This window comes from Rhinatrema bivittatum, chromosome 9, assembly GCF_901001135.1.
Source record: "Rhinatrema bivittatum chromosome 9, aRhiBiv1.1, whole genome shotgun sequence".
Lineage (NCBI taxonomy): Eukaryota > Metazoa > Chordata > Amphibia > Gymnophiona > Rhinatrematidae > Rhinatrema > Rhinatrema bivittatum.
In genome coordinates this window covers 97,562,645-97,590,547 of record NC_042623.1, presented here as the reverse complement: position 1 = coordinate 97,590,547, position 27,903 = coordinate 97,562,645, and the positions used below count along the sequence as shown (strand labels likewise).

Genomic DNA, 27,903 nt, shown 5'->3' with positions numbered 1-27,903 from the left:
AACCTTCCATTCTAGAATGTTCCAAAAAATGAAGCAGCACAACATCGGAAACAGGACCCCCCCGTCCAACCCATACTATACAGGAAAGACACCACCTTATTGGCCCCCATTACATAGCCTTTCCATGTCGCGGGAGCTAATGATGCTCACAGCAGCTTCCATACTTCTGGGAACCAAATTTCCAGAGGAAAGGAGATACCACAAGCATCCGAAACAGGTCCCACTTGGAACGAGAAAGAAAGTCAGCCACACTATTAGTCACACCAGGTACATGCCGGGACCATATTGTTATGTTGAACAGCATGCACTGAACTATGAGTTCCTGCAACAATTCTGAGACCAATAGGCACCTAGCCGATCTTTTGATTATGACTTCAACAACTCCCATACTGTCACACCAAAAGACAACTCTCTTGTTTCTTAAACGCTCCCCCCCCCCCCCCACACATAAACTGCCACCACAATGGGAAACAATTCCAGGAATGTAATGTTCCTTGTTGTCCCTGACAATACCCAGTCCTCTGGCCAGCTGTCCGCACACCAAGACCCTTGAAAATAAGCCCCAAAACCTATAGAACCCGCAGCATCAGTGAAAAACTCCAACTCGTGGTTCGATAAGGCTTCTTCCTGCCAGAATGACATACCATTGAAACTGGATAAAAAAACTTGTCCCAAATCCTCAAGTCCTCTCGAATCTTCGCTGTGACTCGAATACGATGATTCCGTTTGACTACTCCAGACATAGCACTTGATATTCTATGCAGAAACACCTGACTCATAGGAATCACCCTACACGCAAAGTTGAGATTACCCACCAAGGATTGGAACTGCTGCAGCGTCATCTTCATTTGACGCAACCCCTCGTCTACTAGGGCCCTCATGCGCCCACCTTTATCTGCTGGTAAATGAGACATCATACAAACAGAATCCACCTCAATACCCAAACAGGAGTCTTGTACAAGGACCTTCCATTTTCCCAGGAGACAAGGGAATAACAAACTCGACCGCTGCTTTTTGAAAACCCCGCAACAACCTGCCGCACTCATCGGTCTCTGCTTTACCATCAACAAGAAATCATCAAGTTAATGAACTATATTGGCGGAACCAAATAACTGCTCCATCACCCAATGGAGAAACGAACTAAAAGCCTCAAAGTAGGCACATGCTATCGAGCACCCCATAGGCATGCATTTATCAAAATAAAACTGGTTATTGACCCGAAAACCCAATAAGTGAAAACTATTGGGGTGAACTGGCAATAATCGAAAGGCGGATTCGATATTCACTATAGCCATCAATGCATTCTGGCCACATCTCTTAATCATACGAATGGCTGAATCAAAGGAAGCATACCGTACAGTGCACAATTCCATAGGAGTGAAGTCGTTAACCGACTGACCCTCAGGAAATGACAGATTATGAATTAATCTATACTTTCCTGGCTCCTTTTTTGGGACTACCGCCAGCGGGGATAAAACCATATTCTGTAAAGACGGAGAGCTAAAGGACCCAGCTATTCTTCCCAGTTAAATCTCACTCTGTAATTTGGTATTTACCACCTCTAGTTTCTTCCTTACCGAAGGCCAATTGTCTCCCCTCCCCCCAATCAATCCGGACGCTATACATGGAATATGAAAACCAACCATAAACCACCAAAATAACAGCAGGGCAGTCTCAACTAATGGATAAATCTTCAACCAAGGGAATAAGGCAGATAGGCGAATGGGGGTAAACGCCCTTTCAAATGTCTCATTTGGGCAACCCTTTTTGACTGGGCATAACAGATGCCCCATCTCCTCCCCGCTTGACACATTTGGTAGCAACATGTCCGGTTCCACAGTTTGCACAGGCAGGTCGAAATTTACACTCCGGGAACATACATGTGGATCGGTTAAACCGCCAACAAATGTCCCCCCCGCCTTTTCCTGACTTACCTGCCCCGCTTGGGGGACTCCGCCACGAAAGGGCCAGTTTGCTCCCAAACCCTGGCCAAAGCCCATGCTCATTACGCTGGAAGGGACCTTGGAACCCATTTGAGTAAGCCATAAACTCACGTCCTGAGTGAGTTTATGGCTTACTCATGGCCTGAGTGCCCCAGGACATAAACCTATTTTCCTCCATCCTATCTCTAAACCTTTCGTCGTAGTTCAATCACGACCATCCCTCGTATTCCTTGCTAGCGGCTGGTATGCCATCCACGTAGAACAACAGAGGACCATACTGCGTCGGACTCCGATGTCCAATAACACTTGCAAGTCGCAGAAAGGCCCGAATCCAGTTGCGCGTGTTCCTAGCGACCTTTCATTGCATTCCTGGGAAATGATCAGTTCTGCCCTTCTTCTTCTTCTCCTTCCTTTTGCCCCATCTGTAATTTAAAGATGTCAGTGAATTTGCAACGCCGAATCTTCTTCCTCAAATATCTCGGCACTTCTTCCCAAAGCTTCTTCCCAAAGCACGTCGAGAGGTACCCCAAAGCCGGGGTACCTCTCGACGTGCCGCCATTCTTCGACCCACTTTCCGATGAGGTCACTGAACTAGCTGACGAGGTTGAAGAAGACGAAGAGGGTATATCAGACAAACTTGATCCGCTGCGCTTTCTGGAACGCTTAGCCTTGCCCTTCTTTTTAGATCTGGCGGTCTCCCGCGCACAGGATTCTGACTCAGAAGGCTCTTTTTCACAAGATCCAGCCCCCCTACGCCTCTCACTCACAACTACCACCCACCCTATCTGATGCCCCACTGCTGGGCCTAGGGTCTCCCTCAGCAAACTCACCCTGAGTATTAGGCTCCCCCATTTCCAGACCCACTGTCCCTGCCCGGGCTTCGGCAATCTGCTCTTCCAGCCTTTGTGTGTCGAAGTGCTAGACCCATCAGAAAATCCAGAATCCGGGATCTCCTGGGAAGCAAAAGCAGAAACCACAGCAGAAGGCGCCACACCAACAGCCAAACCTAAGTGCTGACCCCTCCCTTGGGAAGTCTCAGCATCCCGGAGCCAAGGAGACATTCCCTCCTGTGCCATACGCCCCCCCCGGGAGCTAAAACCCGCAGATAAAAATCCATCCCCTCCCATTCCTTGCGACCATCCTGACTAAGGTCTCCCTGCATTGAATCCCCACCAAAAATCTGCCCTCCCTGCAGCTGCTGTACCCAGACCCTCTGGGAAGGTCGGACCCTGAGGTCGTATCCAATCAGGACCCCCACGCCAACCCCCCATACGCCTCCCTCCCACTGGACCCCACGCAGATACATCCCTGAAATCACCGAATGTTGCGATCCGATTCTCACCCGCCCAAAAGAAGGGGGCAGCACTGGGAATTCCCTCCCAGTCCGACCACCGACCTTCTGTCCCCCAGAAACCTTCCTCGCTAACCCCTGCACACCCACATTGACTCCACTCACCTTGCTCAGGCCTGCACAACGAAGCAGCAGCTCCAGCATTTAAACCCTGAGGTAGCCACCAAGGGCTGCTCTGAGTTTCTCGCACCGGGAAAGCCCCCCTCCCCATCGGATTAGCACCAGAGGAACGCCCCCTAGTCGACCCCGCCCCCACTGAGCACGCGGAACGAGCCGCTGAAATAAACTCAGAGACCGCAGCAGCAGGGGGAGCTGAAATATCGACCCGGGGGGGGGGGGGGTGAAACGGCCCCTCCACGACCCCAGGAGGAGGAATCCCAGAACTCACCGCGGGAACGGCACCAGCAGGAACGCTAAGACCGAGCAACAGCTCGGCTCCTCTTTCCTCACCTGCAAAATCCCCAGCCATGGCAGCCTCCTCAGAATCCATGACAAGAAAGGGTAAAAGAATGAAACAGGAGGAAAAAAAGAAGGAGGGGAACAGACAGGGAAGAAAGAAACAAGGAAATAAAGAAGAAAAGGGGTATAACTAGATACAACTAAGGCAGGAAGTGAACAGGAGAAAGGAAAATTAAACACAAGAGAAGAGTAAGCAACATAGACCACAGCAAGCGCCCATGCAGCTGAGGCTCCCCCTGCATCTTATATGCCAAGCACCTAGCCAGCACCTTAAATTACAATAATGTCAGCCAGCAGGCACTAACCTCCGCTGCATCACCCCCACCCCCTTCTAATCCTTAACCCTTTCCTAACAAACTGTCTGACTCACTCGCTATCCCCCGTTCTCCAAACAGCCCCCCCCCCCCCCCGGTCATATCTTCCTGACCAGAAGGAGCCTGCTCCCGTTTTGAGCCTTGTACCTTATTATCTTGACCGACCGACCGGACACGGTCCAGTTGATCTCCCAAAAAAGGTAATTTGATAGCTTCAAAGACCACCTTCAACAGATTGGTATTTAGGTTAGCTTGAAATAAATAAGCAGCGGCTGCAGAGCACTTACCTTCTGTCAGAATGTGCGGGGGCAGGAGATAATTGGGCTGCATGGACTCCGATGCTGAGTGCAGGGATCGCCGTGTGCTCGTGGATCTCGGTGCTGAGTGCAGGGATCGCCGTGTGCTCGTGGATCCCGGTGCTGAGTGCAGGGAGCCCCGTGTGCTCGAGGATCCCGGTACTGAGTGCAGGGAGCTCCGTGTGCTCGTAGATGCCGGTGCTGAGTGCAAGGCAGCCCCGTGTGTTCTTCCTGGATCCCGGTGCCGGGAGCTCTGTGTGCCTGCAGGTCCCGGTGCTCCCGTTGCTGGGCGGGCAGAGCCGATGCTGTGTGTTAGTTACAGACCGCGCCTCCATCTCTGCCCGGCCCTCCCGGGACCCTCCGAGCCCGCTCCGGGAGATGCCGGGGTGCCCAGCCCGTACCAGCCCTCACAGCTATGGAAAAGGAAAGGATCCCGGGAGGGGCGATCCTGACCTGCAGCCCCCTTCTCCAGTCCCCTTTTTAGCCGGATTTAGGATCAGGTCGGGGTGTAAATTCTGTAGATTGGATTTCTTCTTTCTGCTCTGCACAAATGCCTTCCCCCTCCTTATCCATGCCCTCCAATCCATCTACAAACTGCTTGATGGAGCCTTTACAGCTTCAAAATGACCCACATCGGTAACTCAAGGTGCATTCAGGTACAGTACATCCTGTAACACTAATTGTGCCTCATTCTTCCTCATATTGTAACTTATAGCCGCTGGTTTGTTTTGGCGGTGCCTTCTCTGACCGTCTTAACGAGATTGTAAGCTTCATTATGTGTCTCTGTACTGTGCTGTACACATCTGGTATGTACTGTACAAATGAGTAATAATAATAATATGTGCTCGCTGTCATTCTCTACTCTGAACTCTCTGTCCTTCACAGAAAATGTACCCTAAAGAAGTGTATTCACATGACCCTTTATACCTCACCCCCTTTACTTTGTTAGGGGAATTTGCATGTCACAGCCCCCTGGACTACTGTTCGCAACATGGCAGTGAAATATCACTTTAAATCATACAGAACTATGACTGGAAAAGTTCTGCATTGGAGAATTTGGAATGAGAAAGGTATTTATGAGAGAAATGTACTGAAAAAACAGTCCTGGGAAACAAACAGATTTTCACCCTGACTAACAAGGGGAGTCAGAACCTTGGATACCCAGTTCTCAGACAAGCTCAAAGAGAGTAAAGCAAGGTGGAAGAGTAATCATATAAGTTCTCTGGAATAACATTTTCTAAAAAGTTTCTTGGTCTTGTTTGTATCTTAGCCTTTTGGTTGAAATGAAGTGAGCTACTGAGGGTCAAACAACAGAAACAAAAGCATGGCAGGATGAAATCTATTCTTTTTCCATTGTCCTGTTTAAGTCATAATCTTTTAACAAAAAAAAAAAAAAAGTTACTTTGTAAGAATCACTTATGATCCTAGCTGGGTAACAGTGCATGAGCTTAATGGAGCTACAATCAACTGAAAGCTACGACTGTGGAGTGTTTTAGTGAGTTGTAAACCCAAGCCTTCCTACCAAGGGAGGGACATTGAAGGACAGTGGCAGATTTGGGTACCCCAGGAGGGGGTGGACCCAGAAGAGGCCAGTGGTTTACATACAGCAAACCCTTCCCTCAACACCAACACTGCCCACCAGCCCAGTTGCATCTTTTCACATGGGGAGACTTGAAAAAAATAAAGGGAGAGGATAATAATAATAATAATCAGGAACCAAAGAGGTTCCTTCTATTCTATATGGTGGTATACTGTGGGGGCAAACAACCCCAAATTGCTAAATATTATATGTTCTTGCTACCTTGTAGAAATGTATACAGTTGCATGGCCTGAGACTACTAACCACGCGTAGATAAGTGTGCTGTTTGACATGTTATTAGCGATGTACATAGTCATGTAGAAATGTATATAGTTGTGTGGTCTGAGACTACTAACCACGCGTAGATAAGTGTGCTGTTTGACATGTTATTAGCGATGTACATAGTCAAGTAGTAATGTATATGCTTGTATAATCTAATAAACTTGTATATATTTGTACAGACTGCCAGCCTTATTCACAGTCCCATTTGTTTTCCTGGGGTGAAGGGAGGGAAATCTCACCCACTAACACCTACTTCCCCCAGGTGGAGGCAATAGGTGCCAAGAATGTGAGGACTGACAGAGTCTGCTCTGGGGGGGGGGGCTCCTGCCAGGTTGGTCCCAGACCCATGAACACAAGGTTAAGTGGTCAAGTGGGCGTTACAGTCACATTTATGCCAATGAATCACAAAATTGCTGCAGAATTTCAGAAATGTTGCCAAAGAATTTTCTCTCGATGCAAAATCTACCCCTGAGGTACTGCAGGAAACTGGGGACTGAGGGACTGACTCTGAAAAGCAGTGTAGGATGGCTGCACATCAACATCAGGGACTGAGCAGCAGCACAGCCTGCACAGAAACCTGGACAAAAGAGCAGGGCTGGTGCAAGAGGATTTGGCACCTTTTTGTTCATGCACACCCAACCTCCACAGCATTCCTTTCTTTGCAGTATTGGTTTTCCCACTTCTGGTCACTGGGGCCGCTGCAAAACTATGTGCTAGCCGCTGTGCATGGCTTAACACGCGATTGGATGCACATCTTGACGCGTGTCCATAGCCCCCGAGCCAATACAGGGATTAGCGTGTCCAAAATGCGCGCGTCCAAATCACTGTGTAGGTAATAGTGCTCATTCAATGTAAATTCATTTAGATGAGGCTATTAGCTAATCCGTGTGATTCAATAATTTTTCTGGGTGGCCAGTGCGCCCTGGCAACGTGGCAAAGTTTACACCAAGGTATGCCACGCTCAAGGGCACATTAAAAAAAGAAGAAGAAAAATCCTGCTGTCCTTGATTCCTCCTAATAGTATCGAAGCAATACTAAGAAGGAACCAAATAAAGCAGTATTTAGTTGTAAAAAAAAGGTTTTTGAAAAAAATAAAAATTCTGCACGCTCAATACTCACACAAAATATACAGTCCAGGCCGTGTATCTTGTTGTGTTTATGCCGATATCGGGAGAAAACGGACGTTCATAGATTGAGCGTCTGTTTTTCCAACCCACTTGACAGCCACCTCTCGTGTGTGCCCGATGCCAAAGAGAGGCTAGGGACGCACATTTACACAATCCCTCATTTAAATATTGGTTCCCGCACCCAGGAGAGGTGGCTGAGCGCCCATTTTCTGCATGCAATTATTGCATCGGCCCCTTTGTGCTGGTGAGATATTGCCATCCCCAAAATCTTGGCAATCTAGGCGACTGCCTAGTTTCCCTAATCAAAGCACCGGCTCCAGAAGGTGACATTTAATCAGGGGAAAACCCTCTGGCATTGGTGAATGAAGGCCTTGGTACTTCCACTTCAGAACTATCCCCCCCCCTACACACACATACACGTGTGTGCATACACGCGTGCACACACACACACACACACACTCTCTCTCTTCCCACCATAAGCAGCAGTAAGACCCAAAACATTTTTTTGATGCTTAGAGGCTGCAGCATTCATTTCAAAGGACTTCAGAGTTAACTTAAGGAGAACATCAACTCTTTTAAAAGGCCACAGTTATTTCATAAGTTACTGTAATTATGCACTGTTCTTAAAATGTTTGAGTCAGACTGTAAAATGAGCATTCTGATGGAGCAGTCTGTACTCATCAGCTTTCTGGTATTCCTCTTTGGAAAGTAAGTAATTAACTCGTTAAATAGCTTGATGAGGTATGAATTGATTTATGAATGCAGAGTGTTCCTGCTATTCACTAAAATGGCATTTCATTACCTGCTTAATTGATTACATTAAGAAGGGATTAGCAGAGTCACTTCTGCTAATGAACACAGGCTTTCGCTGGTACAAGCAGTTATCCGTGACCATTATAAACATTACTGAGGGCAATTTTCAAAGCGGTTTCCGTAGGTACAGCAGGGCTTTACGACTGCTGTCCTCCCTCTGTGCGTCCTGCCACTTTTTACCCATAGCTTTACCTGCAGGGTGACGAGGTGTTCCCGGAGGGGAGTCATGGGGGGGGGGTCTGTACTTACGCACATACTTTTGAATTTTCTGAAGCATGCCCATACGTTTTCTGAAAACTACCCTTGCAGCTTTGCAGGTGGACATGTGTGCAGGTAGCTTTCCTGGGATAATTTTGACAGTGAAAGTGGGTGCCAGATACGCCAATGAAACGTACCCGCAGACTTTGCACCAATGCTGGCAGTTAGGAAACTGCCTCCCTTACCTTCATTTCTTTTCTTTGTTTGTATGCAACAATCTTTTCTGAACTAAAAAAAGGTATTTACAAAGTAAAATAAAAATGAGGGCTCAGTTTTATCTTTAAATATAGATTTTTTAATCATCTCAAAATAACCCAAAGAGAGAGAAACAAGAAGCACTCTGAACCAGGAGATAGACACAATACACTGAAATGCAATTGTTTACTTCTCTTATGTCAGTGGATATCCCACTGGGGAATGAACCATGGCAGGCGTTTACTAACACAGCTGAAGAACTGCTGCAAATGAAAAGAGTGAACAAATCAATCATCACTAGTCAGTGGGTTTTTGGTTTTTTTTTCTTCAAGTCAAGGGAACTCATGTGATCCCAGTATATTGCCATTGTACTTTTGTCTGTGTGTGACCTTGGGCAGACTTCTTTATCTCTTAATAGTTTAGTTTACTCTGCTGTAGAAGGGCAATATTAGCAAAGCTCCTTCTGGAAACTTGTCATATAGCCAAGTGGCCACAATTATGCTACAAGACCTCATGTATGTGTATTTCCTGAATTACAGAATTGGGGGCAGGGCTTATCAATAGGAAGTTCAGAGTTTTCATTTTGACAGAGACTGTCACAGAGCTTATGGATCTTGTTTGTTGTGATGAAGAGGCTATACCAGTGATGGTGAACTCCAGTCCTCGAGTGCCACAAACAGGCCAGGTTTTCAGGATATCCACAATGAATAGGCATGAGATAGATTTGCATACAATGGAGGCGGTGCATGCAAATCTTTCTCATGCCTATTCATTGTAGATATCCTGAAAACCTGGCCTGTTTGTGGCACTCGAGGATTGGAGTTCACCATCACTGGGCTATGTGGATATTGACCCATGCTTAGCATGCAATTCAGGTTCAAGAGCTGTTGTTTGGTTCCCTCACACTGATATGATGGTATTGGGGTTGCATTTTTTCCTGACATTTTGGTTCTAGTTGGACTGGGAAATATCAATACTCTTTACCCCCTATATGAAATGGGAGATGGAGTATGTCATATCTTACCAGTTTTATACACTCTCACGAGTGCAATACCAGCAAAAGCTTGGAAGCAAGAAAGCTACTCTTAAGCTGGTTATGACAACACAATGACCTGCAGTTCTTTGAACATCTAGGTGATGATGATATCTCACTACAAATGACACAACAGCTGGAAAGATTTGCAATCAACATTTTAAATCTCACCACCAACTGCTCAATGGATGAACTTTGTACAGATTATATCACTACCATGTCAGCATGCAACTCAAGCTGTCTCTCACAACATCCAATAGTTTTCAGCTGCATGTCCTCAGAACATACCAACAAGTTTGGATTTGAAAGGATGCTCTCTCACCATATGAAACATGTCATTCCCCAGTCAACATGGTTACTCTCTGAATGAAGATCAACAACTGAATCTCACATTTATGACTGCTCATTCACGTCCACTTGCACATGCAAGGAGTATAAAGTGAATAAGTATTGTTTCAGAAATATTAAATGTGGCAATGGCTACTTTTGTGCCTGTGTAACATAAGTATTCAGGTGAAAGGAATAGCCTAGTGGTTAGAGCAGCGGGCTATAAACCAGGAGACCAGGGTTTGAGTCCTGCTGTCACTCCTTGTGACCTTGGGCAAGTCACTTTACCCTCCATTACCCTCAGGTACAAACTTAGACTATAAGCCCTCTGGGGATAGGGAAATACCTATAGTACCTGAATATAAACTGATGTGAATAAAATAAATAAATGATCCATTGTAAGTTTCCTGTTTTAGCAAAATGACTTGGTTCCATTTTTGGTTCAGGTTTTAGCTAAAAGAGAAATAATTTTCCATGATAAGAAACTGTGTATAAAAGGAAAACATATCTGCTGGTCACTCTGGAATGGAAGGGTTTCACTGAGAGGTTCACCGTGAGAGTGGAGAGCCACTCCATAGAAATGAAAGTAAGAAGATCAATTTTTTGTTAAAAATAGGAAGAATTAGCATGATTTAAAATCTGGTGGTCAATATTTACAGTTAGCTGGACTATCCTGAGATTTGAATTTCTTGACCCTCTCACTGGCAAAAGTTCACCCTAAAAGAGAAGCATATATTTTTTTTTATAGTAGCTGAGATGCCGTCCAGGAGGAGGTACATATTCTGTCACTGATTAGATAGCAAAGTTAGACAGATAAACTTATCCAGCTAACTTTGGAGGTATATTCAACAGTGCAGCTGCACTATTGAATATAGCCGTCTATATCAAAGTTAGCCGGCTAATTTAGTTCAGTTTTTGACCTGACCAGACTTAGCTGACTAACTTTGAATATCATAATTAGCCAGATGATTTAGCCAGCTAACAGAAATTCTCCCATTTACATCTCTGGAACATCCCTAACTTACAGGGTCATTTATCATAATGTGTTATGGCATTATCATGGGCATTAGGGCCTAACGCCCGTGATAACAGCATAACACATGCAATGTTTATTGCAACACACAGCACGAATGCAAATTTATGGAATTTACTCAAAGGGGAGGAGTTTGGCTGGGATCTATGAAAATGAGGGGGCATTACCACAGTGCATGATAGCATAACGCAAGTTATTGCACACTTTTAATGCCGGAAATAACTACACCTTTTTTCCTGGCATTAAGCTGTGCGATATGCCCGAAACGGAATTCATGATATTTATTGCAAATTCTATTTCGGGCATACTCGGGGGAGAGGAGTGGAGAAGAGAGAGAGAGCCTCTGGGGTGGCACACATAATTGCCATCTATATATACCACTACAGGAGGGTCCTCTAGTAACTCAAAGTGAGGTTTTGATGGTGGTCTAGGATTTTGGGCCAGTGTTACATGCACGGTGAGACATACGAACAGCACAGTACACATCAGTGAAGATTTGACGAGAGAACATTGTAGAAATCTCATCTTTGTGTGACTGATCCGGCTAAATGCTTTTGAGTACAGACCTTGGGATTTTCCTTTGAGAAATGTTCACTTGCTCAGCTATCCCTGTTCTTCTCTGTGATGTGTTGTTTCCTGTCTGTGAAGATTCATTCTTGTCCATAATTTTTGGCTTGTTTCACTGATGTATAGGGACCTTTGTTTCAGTTTTTATTTTATATTTTCCTGGGAATTTCTCAGTGTTTATTATAACAAAATGGGAGAAAATGAGTGGGAAAAATGAATCATTTTTGTCCCACTGACTTTCTCCCATTTTTGTTCGTTATAATAAATATTGAGATATTCCCTGGAAAAATAAAATCTGAAAATGAAGGCCCCTGCTGATGTAGCATCTATCTTCACATATTTTGTGTTGGACCTTATAGAGAAGCATGAATGTGAATCTTGTATTTTGAAAATCTTACCCATGTGGGTAGCTGTAGAGCCCTGTGGTGTCTTGCAGGGTTTTGTCCCATTTTCTTCTCTGTGGGTTTCTATTTGGAGCTTACTCCTTATTCATTTTTTTGGTTTAGCTTATAAGGTTTTGGTTAGGTGGTTGTTGGAAGGCTAGAACTAGGGGAGAAGGGAATATTTCTTGCAGCAAAATTTGGAACATTCTGTACAATTTAAAGTGAAAATAAAGTACATTGAAATCAATGCAGATCTAATGTTTTACAAGTTGATGAGAATTAAATGCAGTATGCCCTGTCCCAGGGCAGTGCATGTGGAACTTACTTCATCTATTCAGATGAAGTAAGTTCCCCCCCCCCCCCAAAAAAAAAAAAAAAGATAGGAAATGAGGTTTTAGGGGTCGGGGAGGAGAGGGGAAAAGGGAGGCAGAGGAGGAAGGGAGGTAGAGAAGTTCCCTCCCACTCTGCTCCTTAATTGGAGAGGACGGGGAGGGAATTGGAAATGGCCGGATCACGTTGCCACGCATTTTTATAAAACAATTCCCCCCCTTGCATGCTCAAGATGCCACCTGGCCGCATGTGTGCATGCGGGTATCGTATTTTATAACATGCATGCGGTGATGCACATGCGTGTTATAAAATCGGCACATCCATGCGGGCGTGCCAGGAAATGTGCGCATCTCTTAAAATCTACCCCTTTTAATAGAATGTAGAAGGCACCAACAGAAGGGTGGATTGGTGACAGGTTTTCCAGCTGGCATAGTAGCTCCTTTGGGATGTATTAAATACTTAAAAAATATTTATTACTTATTCCATTTCAAACTCTGGACAACGTACAAACTATCATTCATATGAAACTTTTCCGGCTAAGTTGTACTGAATATCATCCTCTTAGAGTCTATTGGAAAAATACTTAGTATATATAGCCTAAAATAATCTCTTTCCAAATATCTCTGCATTGCACATAGAATAACCCTCTCATATATAGGGTACTAATTGGTTTACATTAAAATGCACTATTACATTCAAATGGAGTATTTACGTATTGCTTAATTATGTATGTGTGATTATGTAAACCGCCTAGTCGGATAGTTCCCTACCCATTGTGCGGTATATAAAACTTTTAAATAAATAAAATAAATAAAATAAGTGGGTTGCATAAAAGCAAGGTCCCCTGAAATTCAGTGGCTGTGGGAAACATAGTAAATGACAGCAGATAAAGACCAAAAGGCCAATCTAATCTGCCCAGCAGCGATTTTAGGTGCATCTTCCCAAAGCAGATCAACTTTCTACATGGAACCCACCCCCAATCCAGTTGGGTCCCTTTTAGGGTTGCAGCTGCTGCTCAGTGCAGGTTTCTCCAGGGCTTCCAGGAATCCCTGCTGCCTGAGGCTGCAACTGACCAAGCTTTTCATCTCCCTTACCGTGAACAGGCAATGCCTCTGAAAACGCTACTGTCCTTGCCTGATGCTTGAGCCTATTCCCTCACATCTGGAAATCTCTCTGTACTTTACTGACTTCATTTATTGCTAGGGTCATTGGTACCCAAATGGATTATTTTTTGAAATTTATATTCTGCACATATCAAAAATGAGCAAGGTGACAAACAAAATAGAAACAATCATAAAATAAAAAATATAAATAACATCAAACAATAAAATCACATATTAAAAGTACAAAGATACAAGATTATAAGATTAGTGTCCGAATTCCATTCTTCTGCCATAGTACAAAGAATGTTTTTTATTCCTGCTAGCTGAAGATCCTGGTAGACATTTGACATTTTTGTTACCTTCCAAGCTTGTTCCCAAGTTAATGCCCTTAATAATAGAAATGCCCAAGAGAAGAATTTTGTTATTTTGGGATATATTAACAGTTCCTTTTTTGTCATTTCTGTGAACAGTGGTTGTCTTTTTTTTGCAAGTCATCTACACCTAGTAGAGTATAATCTATTTCTAATGCTGTGAAGAAAATTCGGGTGGGTCTGCAAAATCCAGCCCTTCCGGGAGAATTGCTTCTGCTCTCTGGATTTGCTGTAGCAGACCAAAAGACAAAGATATACTGGCTACCATCACTGCTCATCTACCCTCCCTCCCCCAGCGCCGATCCCAGCTTCTTTAAATCAGAGTATAGTAGCAGCAATGCAGTGCCTCGGGCTGCTTCCTCTTCTTGTGCAGCCTACAGCAGGAGAGTTGAGCTTTAAATCACATTATATTATGAGAGCCTTTGCAGTTCAAAGCACGACACTCTGGCCCTAGGCTGTATAGAAAGCGGAAGCAGCCTGAGGCACCATTACTGCTGCTATATACCATTTTAAGAAAACTGGGATTGGCGCAGAGGAATGAGGAGGGGGAGGGGGGAGTTTCAATAGGTGCTAGTGAGGGGATCAGAGGGGAGGTGGGGTGAAAGTTTGGTGGTGTTGGTGGGAAGGGTGCATAAGGAATAAGGGAGGTGGTATGGGGTCAATCAGTGAGACGGAGGGGTTATGGGAGGGAGAGGACAGTGGGTGGGGGCATGTGTGTGTAGTGCAGGGCTTCCCAAACCTGTCCTGGGGACCCCACAGCCAGTCGGGCTTTCAGGATATCCACAATGAATATGCATGAGATACATTTGCATACACTGAGTCTCCATGGGTATACATATTCATTATGGGTATCCTGAAAACCCGACTGGCTGTGGGATCCCCAGGACAGGTTTGGGAAGCCCTGGTGTATGTGAAAGTGAGGAGTTGCGTGGAATAAGGAAGGGGATCAGAGAGGATGTGGAATGTGTGAGGGGATTAGGGGTGGTGTGATGTTCGGTGGCCCGAGGGCTATCCCCACAGACCACCGCACTCACCTCCAGGTCGGTGTGGTGGGCGCACCGTGTTCCCATGTGGGGACTGGTGTCCCGTGTGCCGCGCCACTGAACATATTGGGGCTGGTGCTCTTGGGCATCGTGCCGGGGTGCCCCATGTGCCAGTTGTCCTCAGCTCTTCCTGCTGGGGTGGGTGGCCCTGCTCTTCCCTGCTTTCAGCACATGTGTGTGGGACAGCTTGGCCTCTTAAAGGGCCAGCAGCAGGGGAGACAGGGTCTGAAGCCCTGCAGCCTTTGCTGATGACCTCATCAACCAGGGCCTATTTAAGGCCAGGCCCTGCCGTCAATCAGGGCCTCAGCAATGGGTCCTGCTCTTCTTTTGTGCAAGTTGTCTGCATTCCTGATTCCTACTCCTGCTCCAGCTCCAGTTCCTGACTCCGGTACTCCTGATCCTCTACTCCAGTTCCTTCCCTGCTTCCTCAGATTGCTCTCCTGGTTCAGACACTGCTTGTTTCTGGACTCCGCTTGACCACTGCCTGCTTGACCTTTTGCCTGGCTCACCGATTCTGCTTGTTCGCTGCCTGCCTGATCTGCCTGGCTCACCGATTCTGCTTGCCTGCTGCCTGTCCTGACCTTCTGACTAGTTCTCCACCTCTGCATGACCACCACCTGCCTCGACCCTTGGTACGTCTGATGTTGCTTCAGCCTTCTGTCTTCTGGTTCTTCACCTTCAGAGCCCTGTGCCCAAGTTCTGCCGGCCCCGGTACCCAAAGGCTCAACCTGCGGGGAACATGGGCTGTTATAGGTGAAGGTCCAGTTGGGTCTTCTCTCCCTAAACCGCCTCCTGACAAGGAGGACCGACAGGGGCCTCCCCCTGGTGGTAGCAACAACCTCGTCTCGGCTCAAGGGTCCACCTTTTCAACAGGTGGCATACAGTGTATGTGTGAGAATGAGGAGTTTGGGGCTGTATGAGAGAAAAGGAATCTTCTGAAGGAAGGGTGTGTGAGTGGATCTTTCCTCCCTCCCTCCCTCTCCTGATCAGGCTCCATTTCTCTTCCCCCATCTATGAAACCCCTTTCCTTTCCTCTCCTCATTCCCCTCTGTTCCCAATTCCCCTCGCCTCCTCTCCTATGCATCTAGCCATCCTTCTGAAATCCCTTCTTCATCTCCCTCTGAGATCCCATCTCCTAAATAGAGGGGCAGGGCTGCAAATGGGCATGGGGAAGAGGGCGGGGCAAGAAAGAAAGGATTGGAGGCACTGTGGAGTGTATGCAGGGGAATTGGGAGGGAGCAAGAGAATGAGACTGAGGAGCTAAGGGGTATGAGAGAGGTGATCAGAGGTTTGTGCAGCGTGAGTGAGATCAGCTGGGTACATGTAGTGAACCAGTAAGTGAGAGGCAAGCTCAATGTTAGGGGGAGTGAAGCGAATGGATCATCCTTTCTTCTCCTGTTCCCAGGGTCCCCTTTCTCCTCCTCCATCCCTGATCTCCTTTCCTTCTCCTTCTTCTGTGCCTCAGTCCTCCTCTTTATCCCCTCCTGCCTGAGATCCCTTCTTCATTTCCCTCCTCTGAGAAACCATCTCTCCCCATGCCCAGATCCCTTTCCCTCTAGTATCAGTCACTAAGATTACTTTTCCTCCAATAAAGAACCAAATCAACTGGACACAACATCAGAAAATGATCATTTTTATAATGCAAGAAAAGAAATTGTATTTTAATATGCAAATATATGCCAAATTATGCACATTTGTCACGGAATCTTGAAAAATCTGCTACAGGAAATGCAAGGACTCTGCCAAAAAAGTACTAAATATAAAAAGGAACTGAATTAGCCCAAGTTTGAAAACTGTGAGCAGTAGTGCCAACTGACAAAGCTCCAACCCTACCCATAGTACTAAATATTTGTGTTTAGGGCTTCAAGAAAAGACACAGGACAACAAGAGTTAGCACCATTGTCAGCAGGGAGGAGGTGTTAAATTCCCCAATTTCCTCCAATAAGCAGAGTGAGGCAGAAAGGTTCCTTCAGCCAAACACACAGTTGTACCTGGACCTGAAAGCACATTTTTTTGTGTGCAAGACTTACTGCAGGGAGTTTTGCATGCAGAAAATGTGCGCTGGAACATGTGCAGTCAGCTTGGTGCCCTTACATGGAAATTCCATGCTAATGACATCATCAAGCATTCCCTCCCAAAGCAGGGAGAAGCTCTGGCAGAGCGCACATTTTCTTAACACTGGAAACTTGACTCCTGGTCAGAGGTTGAGTCAAGTTTCCAGCGCCATCAGGACACAGCCTTTAGTGGCACTGCCTATCGGGATTTGGCCCTCCAGCCCTTTCTATGGCCTAATAAAAACTAAAGATGCCCCCTGCCCATAAAAAAAAAAAAAAAAGAGGACCTGAACTTACCAGCTGCTGCATTTTTCCTGTGATGTTCTGTTTAGCTATAAGCCCTTCCCTCACTGCACACCTGGCTTTCATTAAAGGGAATGCAATGTAAAAAAACTTTTGTTTTAATGCTGTTGACTCCTAGCGCTGGGTAGCAGCTCCCTCACTCCCCTTCCTGAGTTAAAAGGTGCGTTCAGCCTGTGCTGCATGCATGCTTTCCTGCCTGTGCCATTATTTTTGACTCCCGACATATTAGCATAACATTAGCTTATTGCATCAGAAATTTAAAAAACATCAAGTAACTTGTGCTTGCAGTGCACAGTTCTAACGCTTAGCTTCCTGCATTGGCCCATCAGAAAGGGTCCTTACAAATTTAAAGTAATTGTGCTATAGTCTGCCTATCTCCTTCACTCTTCCTGGAAGCTGATGGGACAGGAAGGAGATTTAGGGCTGGCTATCTGCCATGAAGAGCAGAAATAAAATAGGGGGAAGATGTTAAAAGTGAATCAGGAAAGAAGTCTTTTTTGCTGGTTCTTTAAATGGTATCACAGCCTATTAAGACTCCAGCATGAATTTGGCTACTGGAAGTCTAGATTAAAAGAAACTTTTCAGCCTTTAAGAGAGCACATTTTCAAAGATATTTTTGGGGATAAATCATTCCTTCTTCAGTCTGGCTCAAAGTAAGCCTGGTGTCCAACAAGGTGCATACTTTTAGCTGCATTTGGGAGGATATGGTCCCCAGGGGCTGGTTGGTAAAGAAGTCACGAAGAAACGTCAAATCTACATGTGTTTATTTTCCATAAACATTCTACACAGAAAAAGCAGGTGCAAAAGTCAAGCACTCACGTCAATTTTCAAAAGCATTTATACACTGAAAACTAGGTTTTACTCATGTAACTGCAAGTTATCCGTGTAAATGGGCATTTGAAAATGGCTGCAATAAATGCCATTGAATTGTCCATAGATTTTACCTGTGTTAAATGCACTCAACACAAGTAACTGGGCTTTTGAAAATTGCTAAGATACGTTATATTTACATGTGTAATTCCTTTGAAAATTTACCTGGAAGTGTGTACTTTTCCTTTACAATCTGGTGCAAAGTGGGCACTTTGAATTTGCCCCCTAAATGCATTCCTCTCTCGGATCCAGAAAGAATATCTCATAGAAACATAGAAATGACGGCAGAAGAAGACCAAACGGCCCATCCAGTCTGCCCAGCAAGCTTTCACACATTTTTTTCTCATATTTGTCTGATACTCTTGGCCCTTAGTAACTTTTTGGGTCTATTTCACTTCCACCCCCGCCATTGCTGTAGAGAGTAGTGCTGGAGCTGCATCTAAGTGAAGTATCTAGCTTAATTGGTTAGGGGTAATAACTGCCGCAATAAGCAAGCTACTCCCATGCTTATTTGTTTACCCAGCCTGTGCAATTCAGTCCTTGTTGGTTGTCTGAATATAATTCCACTTTAATTCATTCCCCCCTGCCGTTGAAGCAGTGAGCTGCGCTGGATATGTATTCCAAGTGAAGTATCATGCTTAATTGATTCGGGGTAGTACCCGCCGTAACAAGCAAGCTACACCCATGCTTATTTGCTTATCCAGACTATGTAATTCAGTCCTTGTTTGTTGTTGTCTGAATATAAATAATCTTTTCTTCATTCCCCCTGCCGTTGAAGCAGTGAGCTATGCTGGATATGCAGTGAAAGTGAAGTATCAGGCATTATTTGGTTTGGGGTAGTAACTGCCTAACAAGCAAGCTACTCCCTGCTTTTTTGTGAATGCAAATCCTATTTTCCACATTTCCTCTTGCCGTTGAAGCATAGAGCAATGTTGGAGTCGCATTAATCGTGTGTATGTTTATTGAATAAAGATATTATCTCCAGGTAGTAGCCGTCATCCATGCCTCTTCTCTTCATTCACATCGTCTAGACTTTAAGGATCCACAGTGTTTATCCCATGCCCCTTTGAAATCCTTCACAGTTTCAAAATGCTTTTTGTTCTTTGTACAATACATTTTCTGTTTATTGCTTCTTTTTTAGCCTGTCTACTCCTTTCCGCTGCAGTTACTAATCTCCCTTTTCATATATTCATATTTATTTATATGGTGCCGGCACACTGCCCTAAAGCAAGTGAAAACAGGTTTCTCTTTGGCCTGGATATTTGGTGTCTTCAAAAATTGGCATCTTAGACAATTTCCTATGCCTGAATCCAGGTTTGATGCTACCCATGTGTATAACATGGTACAAGTCACATGGGGCGTCTAGTAATTGCCTGATATGATATAATATTAGCAGTTGTCAAGGCTTGCCACTCTTATCCTGAACACCTTGCTGTAATCTGTGGCTGTAAATTCAGTAACATGCATATGGGTAGGTAGGTTGTTTTGTCTCTCTATACAAGCATGGAAATGGTAATATTGAAAGGTCTGTGAGTAGACTTTCTCACTAACAGTCAATTGAATAGAAGATACAATCTGTATAATATCCAAGGATTTGGGAAACAGGGATATGCCAAAAAAAACAACATACGGGGTAAAAACATGCAGAACAGATACAACCCTCATCTACCATTGTCTATTACATTACAATCTGATTGCTTGCAGGAAACTTCAAATGTTATTTCTGCACTTTTTTTTTTTTGCAAGCAATACTGTTGTTTTCACCCAGGGTGAAGGAGGCCAGATGTATAGATTTCTTCAGGCTAAGATCTAGACTAGAACTCAAACAGTGTCCACTCTGCCAGTATATCAGCAACAGTGTACTCTTAGCTAGAATACAATTTATTTATTTAGGCATTTTATATACCGTGGCTCCAGAATAAGTTCACAACTGTTTACAAAATCAGCATTCATATTCTTGGATGAAAATCACATTCTGTGCCATTATTCATAATTTAGATCTACATCACAGCGGTTTTATGCTCTTGTTCATATTTGTACATATTCTTGGTCAGCATGACAGATTTATAGACTTCATATTCGTACATTTTAAAGGTCAGCATTACAGCAAATACAGATTCTAATTCTACTACCTATACACTTTACATCATTCCTTACTTATTGCTCACTTCACTGCCACTGTCTCTTGTAATGACATTGACCAGAATATTGGTATTTTATGTTAAATCGTAAGCTTTTCTGAAGAGCTACCAGTACATACCCGGCTGAATATCCAAAAACCTCACCCCCAAACTTACCCAGAGGGCAAGCGTTTGGTTCACTCATTTGCCTAAGCTCAGGTCCTAGCTAAAGCAATGAGTCATTCCAGCAATCCAAAATATTGGGTCACATCTGCTCTCTGGTTTTTATATGTAACCCCCCTTTTTCTCCCAATTGGCTCAGTAACCAAGTGTAAAATTCTAGCTCTTCCAAGCAATTGACGTAGGTTTTGGCTTTTTGGTAACACATCCATCTTGTAACAGTAAGGTCGAAGTTAAAACGAAGCAACAAGATTTCACGTACCCGAATGAACTGGGCGGAAGAAGAAGATTCTCCTAGTCTAGAACTAGGAGTTTGCTGGCGAGCTCTGCTACTAAAGAGCCACCCTCCCTAGGCGAAGAGACAAGAGAGGAAGGTTCGACCGCCGTAACCCCCACCCCCCAATTGCCGGCTATGTGGCTGCGTAACGTTGCGGCTGCGCCCCCCGCCTCCTCCTCCAAAAATAAATAAATAAAGTTCACAGAGGTCGGGTGGGTGGGGTGGGAAAAAAGCCAAAATGTTGGCTAACGATTGGCCGGTTCTTTTGTCGTGCCTACGTCACGATCCGCCCCTTGACGTTAGCAGTCGTCTGCTATTTAAGCCCCACGCCACCAGCATTCGCTTCAGCCCTAGTTTTCGAGAGGGAAAATGTATCGTTTTTGTTCGCAGGCAATCACCGGAATTTCTTTCACTTCTTCTCCTTCCTGCCATTTCTCGCCTCTGCCGTTAGGAGATCTACATCTGATTCCTGAAAGACGTTTTAATAAAAAGTGCTCTTCCATCGGCTGATTCTTGCTGTCCTTAAGCTCCAGATATGCCCAAGTCTAAGAAGAGGAACAGCCGGGCAGGTAAGATACCGGCTGGCATCCAGGCCACACCACTAGGCATGCGCAACAAGAATGAAGCATCCTGGGAGCTGTAGTTGGAAAACGCGGATCCTGTCGTGTGACTTGTGCGAAACTGGACTCCGAAAAACTACCACTCCCTACGCGACTTGCGGTTTCTATCGTCATCAGCAGGGAGTTGGCTGGACCTTGCGGTCTCGGCATTAGTAGCTCTTTGACAGTGGGGGCTTGAACTCTGAGAAGCGTGGGTAGAGCTGGGGATCGGAGTGGGGTCACCACGGACGAGTTGGACTTTCGCTGTTATCGTAGTCCTGTGGCGTGTTTATCCGACACTGCTTGGAGTCATTTCCTCCCATTGATTATGTTACTGTCCGTGAGCTTGCAGCACGCGCGGCAGTTGGATTTTGCTTTTAATGTATGTTATAAAATAAAACTTATTCTGGCCTCTCCCTAATACTGGGTGGGATCCCCGGAGCCGGTTTCAGACGGAAAACCAACATGGTGGCTCCTAAATCGTGACTTCCTACGGATCGTGCGCATATGTGGCCGCCGCGTGCACGTCAGCCTTCGTTCGCGTCACGCACGTCTCCGGCAGGGACGGTGGTGAAACTTCCAGTTGGTGACCGATGCGCAAGGGCTTTCTCTTGTTAGGGGCTTTCTGTTGTGCCCAGGGAAAGCCGTGGTTGAGAAGTCTCCAACTGCGGTTGCTGACAGATATGCAGGGGACGGGGGTCTTTGTCCTAGGGAAGAGTAAAACCAGTGACTGGTTAACATTAGATGCATTGCTAACGGAGCTCAAAATAGGTTTGATTGTTGGTCCGTGTTAGCCCTCTGACAGGAAACGCGTTCTAACGTAGCGCTCAGTGACTTGAGGCTTCAGCTGAAGGTGATTAGCTCGCATATATGGAATTGCCCAAGTGCTGTGGGTTGTGGCTTTAATTTGCGATACTGGCGAGCCCAGTCATTGCTATGATGTACTTTTCGCTTGCCCCAGATCACTGGGCTGTCAGTTGCTGCTGTTGAGGAACAGGCTGCCAGTCTCATTTTAGAAAAACAGAGCTAGAAACCCTTATGCTGAACACATCGAGAACATTTTCTGCCCAAAGTGTGCTTGCCTTAAAATTTAAAAAACATTAAAATACTTGATGTGGGAGATTTCTAGATGGCTGACACGCCACGTATATCAGTTGCTTTCTTGGCTTCTAGTCTGGACAGTCCCTGTTTCATCAGGAATGAGCTGTCAGAGGATGCAAGTTTTCACTTGCTCTGTTAGAAAACCAGTAGAGGGAGAAAAATCCTTGCATATTTTCACTTTATTTATGGCTTTTACTACTTTGGTAAGCTTGGAGCATCTGGTTTGTAGGTTTTATGTCAATGTACTTGGGCTCAATTATTCAGTTCTTAAGTGTGCTGATAAAATGCATACTTCTGTCCTCCTACATAATTCTTGTCATAGTGTGTAATTTCTGAAAACTAATTTCTTTGCTTGACTAAGTATGGGCAAGTTGTTGCAGCTAACTTATAGCATATACTTGACATGCCACTAATATATAAGCACTGGCTAGTTAAATGTAACAAAATTAAATATGCCAAGAGTATCTGAAAAGAAACTTGCCATAGAGGTAAAAATAAGTTTCACATACACTGGAAACAAAAAGCCTGAGGGAGTCATTTGATATGCTAGATCAGGGGTGGACAATTCCAATTCAAGGGTTGCCAACAAGTCTGTTTCAGGATATCCCTAATGATATGCATGAAATAGATTTGCATGTGATTGAGGCAGAGTGCATGCAAATCTATATCATGCATAATCATAGGGATATCCTGAAAACACAACCTGCCTCTGTTCCTCTGACCAGAATTGCCCATCCTGTACTAGATGACCAAGGGGTAAAAGCTGCTTAAAGAAACAGCAGAAAAACTAAATGCATTCTTTACATATATCTTTACTGAGGAGGATGCCAGTATCATATCCACACTGGAAGCATTTTTTATGGTGATGACTAAGTGAAACTACTGAGAATCTGTCCAATATATTTCATCCCTCAGACATACAAGAATAACATCACAGAAACTAGATGGTATTTACCTTAGTGTTCTGAAGGAACTCTAACATGAAACTAGCATATAAATAGCCACGGTACCTGAATACTGGAGGGTAGATGTGATGGCAACTTTTTAAAAAAGTCCTTCTGGAGTGATCTTGGACATCATCGACTGAGCGTGACATTGATAAAATGGTAGAAGTTATTAAACAAAATTACTGATCACATGTTTAATGGGGGAGAGTCAACATAGGTTTTCAAAGGAAAATCTTGCTGTACCAATTTACAAGACTTTTTTTTTTTTTTAAACCATATAAATAAGGGTGAGCTGGCTGAGTATATTTTGGTTTTAAGAATGCATTTGACAAAGTTCTGAGACTATTCACCTTTACAGGTGAGAGTGGAAACAAATTCACTGTTTCAAGAAAAGTGAAGGTATGGCTTTTCCCATCATAGTATGGGTCTCCTATTAGTCATTTTGGGGTGGATCATGTTTGGGAGGGGAGCAAGATGGTTGTACTGTTGAATTGGCAATGATGTATCTTTTTATGGTAGGGGGGCTATTTTATGATTAAGTGTTAACATGGATTGTAATTTTTATTTAGTATTTGAACTGCTCTTGCCAGATCTGGAGTCTGTTATGCAGTATATTAGAAATAAATAAAAATTGGGAGGTGATAGGATAGGAGCCAGTGTCCTATAGCAAACTGGTAACTGAATTAAGAGTAAATAGGTGGGACTAAATGATCAGTTTTTTCCCAAATGGGGAAAGGTGGTTAGTGGAGTGCCCCAGTGGTCTGTTCTGGGACCTATCCTAATGATCATATTCTGATCAATAAAAGGGAACGAGTGAGGACCACATTTGCTGATAACACAATTTGGTTTTAAGTCATTACAACTGTGGCAGATTGAGAAACTGCAGAAAGACCTTGTGAAAGTGGGCATCTAAATGGCAGATGCAAAGTAATGCATGTTAGGGATGTGAATCGGGTGCCCGATCATTTGTGCTTTTGGGTTCGTGTGGCCATGGGAAAATCTTGTTTTCCTGCGGATCGACATTTTATTTTGTTAGCACGCGCTAACAAAAAATAACAAAAATAAACTGTTTTGTTAGCGTGCACTACCTCCCAAAAACGATTTTCACAAATTCGGGGGAAAAAATGTTTGTTTGATTTTTTACCAGTATATAACAAATTGAGAAATATTGTACGATATTTCAATTTGTTATAAAAACTATTCACATCCCCAATGCATGTAGGGAAAAATAATTCTAGCTCCAGAGACATGATGGGTTCTATTTCTGGAGTCACTGCTCAGATAAAGGACCTCTGAGTCCTTGTGGACATTATCTTGAAATCCTCAGCTCTGTGTGAAGCAGCAGTCAAAAAGGCAAATAGAATATTGGGAATTATTTAGGAAGGAATAGAGAACAAAATTGAGAATATCAGAATGCCCCTATATAGGTCCATGGTGTGACTTTATTTTGAGTGTTGTGCTGTTGTGGTCGCCCCATCTCTAAAACAGTCCAGGTGAGTGTTAAACCTTATCTACTGGAGCAGGGTGGAAGATGTTGGCTCTTTCTCCTATTTATAGAATTCAAGAATAGAGAACACCTCATATAACGAAAAATGTATTGCTGCCAAGTCATTTTAGTAAATTTAATAAACTGCAATGTCCATCTCCAAACAGCATTCTCCATCTTATAATTATCCTTCATATTCCAGATTGCCATGTTAAGTGTCACTTTCTCTTTTTCCATAGCTGTCACCTCCTCCCTGACCTGTAGCTGGACTATCAGCTGGTGACTCCATCCCCACCAGGTCAAAAATAGCTTTCCAGCAACTCTCATCCATTGTAGCTGCTGAAGGTGTCTTTAAAGTCTCTCCATAGGAAATAACTAGCAAAAGCTGTGGCATGTACCTGGGGGGCAGTATGTTAAAGTCCCTTCCCCCACACCCCAAAATAAGTATCCATTTTGCTCTGTCAAATACTGCTTCACAATTCCACCCCTGCTGGCAGCACTTGCAGTTCTCTCAAGTGCTGAAATGAAGCTTCTGACTTGTCAGTGTCACATGGTCTGCATCAGCCAGGGCCACACTACTGAGCACTCAGTGAGGCGGTGTCCCTCTGAGGCTGGGCACACCTCAGAACCTAGAGATGCTCACCATCCAGATTTCCTAGGGAGTCTCCCTTTCCTGTCAGCTGAGCCATGGATGTTGCTGGAGTCGGTGCCTGCATGGAAGCCGCAGGTCTCTGGAATCAGTTGGGTCTGAAGCAACCATAGGCATTGCTCTGGAAGAATAAACCCATGCCTTCACATTCTGCTTCCTACCCAAACACCACAAAACTGAGGAAACAAGGTCAAGTACCTCAGGACTCTACCATTGAGCTTCACTACCATGATGCCATCTTAGATCTCTGCTGACCTCCCACCTGTTTCTATGTAATTTACTATGTTTAATTTTGAATGGAATCTGCCGTGTGGCATAGCAAATGGCATAGCAAAGTAACACACATAATAAATGAAACTTCAAGAGTTGGCATACAAAAAAGGCTCACTTAATTTTGGTCATATTTAGTCTCTGGAGGTAGCAATGTGTTAATGTAGTACATGTCTGCTACATTAGCATAAGTCATTTTTATGATTAATGCTAAATAAGCATAAATATAAACTGAACAGAGCACAAATCTAAGACTCTGATCTTGTCTCACATTAACAGTATCTGTTTATGGTATATTCTCAGGTATGTCTGCTTTCTGAAGCTTTATCAAGACAAGAAAATGACAGCATTGAGAGAGCAGCTTTCTTCAAGGCAGTTGAGCTGCAATTAACTTCTGATTCTATAGTAGTGTGGTGGGGAAATGCATGTCTTGTAGTTTCTCTTCCCAAAGCTTTGATAAAGCCTTTTATATGCTGGAAAATAACTGGGTCTTCTCCTAAGTGCTTTATTGCAGAGGCTGACTTTGGCTACTTGAGAATGCATTTAGCTTTCTTTCATGGGTTTCTGACTGAGCAAGTCATAGCCCCTGAGCTCCAGCTGATGTGCTGCTGTGGTGTTACCTTTAGCAGCTTCTTCAGAGTCTTTCATAGTCCTGCATCTAGGGGAATTGTGGACAAAGACACGAGTCTTAACACTGCAGTAATGCAGATGTCACTTTTCTAAACTGGCTGCTTTTAGTGTTTTAATGGTGGTGAAAAACGTGTGGTGAAATTCAACATCCAGATGTGTTCAGTTTTAGTCCAATAGACATGAAATCCACTTAAAGGTTCTGAGAAGGCAGAATCTGCAGACTGCTTATCCAGATTTAGTTGCTGAAGATGATCCAGTGTGGTAATTACTGCCTCCAGTCTCCACTGGTTTGATTTTTCTATTTGTACATCTGAAGTAATGACAATGAGATCACAGGAACTAACTGAAGGCTTCCCACCATATCTCCCAAGCCTAAGGTTGAGGAGCTGGGACCAAGTGACTCTGGGGAAACCTCCCATTTAGGGAGAACTGTGTCAACTTGGCTTTCTTCAGAGAATCAAATGGCTGGGTAGCTTCCTCAGGCAAAACCATCCCTGAATTGTTGGTAAAGATTTCTCTAATTGGACTAAGATCTCCACTGGGATGCTGCAGGGCTTTGCACTTCAGTTCTGTTTAATAGCGATCTAATCCCATTGTGTAAACTGTTGGCCAGTTTGGGGCTATCATCTATCTACTCTTGACATCAGTTTCTGATACCGATACAGGGTTTTGTTGCCTCCTCGATTGAATATTTGAAAATCTACCTGGAGGCAATTCAAAAGTGATGTCTCAATTGTTTGAATCTAATCTCTTAATCAGAAATTTTCTTTCTAGAAATAATGCTCCTGAGACAGTTGATTAGCCTAAAGGGCCACATACTAAAAAATTTCCTTCAGTTAGTGTTTTGGACTCTAGTTTGTTAATGTCCACTCACACTAAACATATCATTCAATAGTAATTTTTTTTTTTTTATAAAATACACTTGTTAAAGCAACTTAAGTCTCTGGAGCCTTCAGACTTTTTAGATTTCTTTTACAAGACTGTACTTCTGCTGAGTTCTGTTTACTGCAATTCTTTTGCTTGGTCTTCCTGATTCAGCTCTGTACCAATTGCAGTTATTACAAAACTTGGAAGCCTGCTGACAGGATACAGGAGGTTAGATCATTACTCCAGCTTTGGCTGTTACATTGGCTTATCTGTTTAAGAGATCATGTCAGTACTCCTTAGGTGTGGCCTTAAGAATATATATCCCTTCATGTTCCTTACAATCGCAGAATAAGGGGTTGCCTGAAATTCCATTTGTCAAGGTGATACTTGGGGAGTAACTAGTGTACCCTCTCAGTGGGTGGGCCTGGATTATGGAACATGCTGGAGAAAATTGAGAACTGAAACAGCTACTTGCATGTTTAAGAAATTTTTAAAAACATGTCTATTCATAGGCATTTCTGAAGTACAATATCAGACACTCTAGCAGGATTGAAACATAGAATTCTAAGTTCCAGTGTAACTTGCAGAAGTATAGCATGCTATCTCATGTATTAAATTGTTTTAAGCTTGTGAACTGCATTGATATTTTGTGGTATTGCAGAATTTGGTTGGCAATTTATGTTGGAAATGGTAACCAAATGTAAAATTGTCTGAAAAGCAAAATTTCCTAGTGTGTAGACAGA

General features: G+C 44.1%; 2 protein-coding genes across 3 annotated transcripts in view; one reads left to right on the top strand and one right to left on the bottom strand.

Moving 5' to 3' along the window:
- The window catches only part of LOC115099352 (kinesin-like protein klp-3), a 122,562-nt gene extending 101,623 nt beyond the window's left edge, over positions 1 to 20,939 (bottom strand). Inside the window, exon 1 of one of the 2 annotated variants that reach the window (XM_029616936.1) lies at positions 20,597 to 20,939. The gene's annotated coding sequence lies outside the window, so the exon portion shown is untranslated. Of the gene's footprint in view, positions 1 to 4,354; positions 5,067 to 20,596 lie in introns of those variants that run through there. The other variant, XM_029616935.1, reaches the window with a different exon arrangement.
- A 25-nt stretch (positions 20,940 to 20,964) lies between these two features.
- Positions 20,965 to 27,903, top strand: part of IFRD1 (interferon related developmental regulator 1) — a 62,338-nt gene continuing 55,399 nt past the window's right edge. The window contains exon 1 of the mRNA XM_029616944.1: positions 20,965 to 21,180. Coding sequence (XP_029472804.1) covers positions 21,147 to 21,180 — 34 coding nt within the window. The 5' untranslated portion in view covers positions 20,965 to 21,146. The remainder of the gene's footprint in view (positions 21,181 to 27,903) is intronic.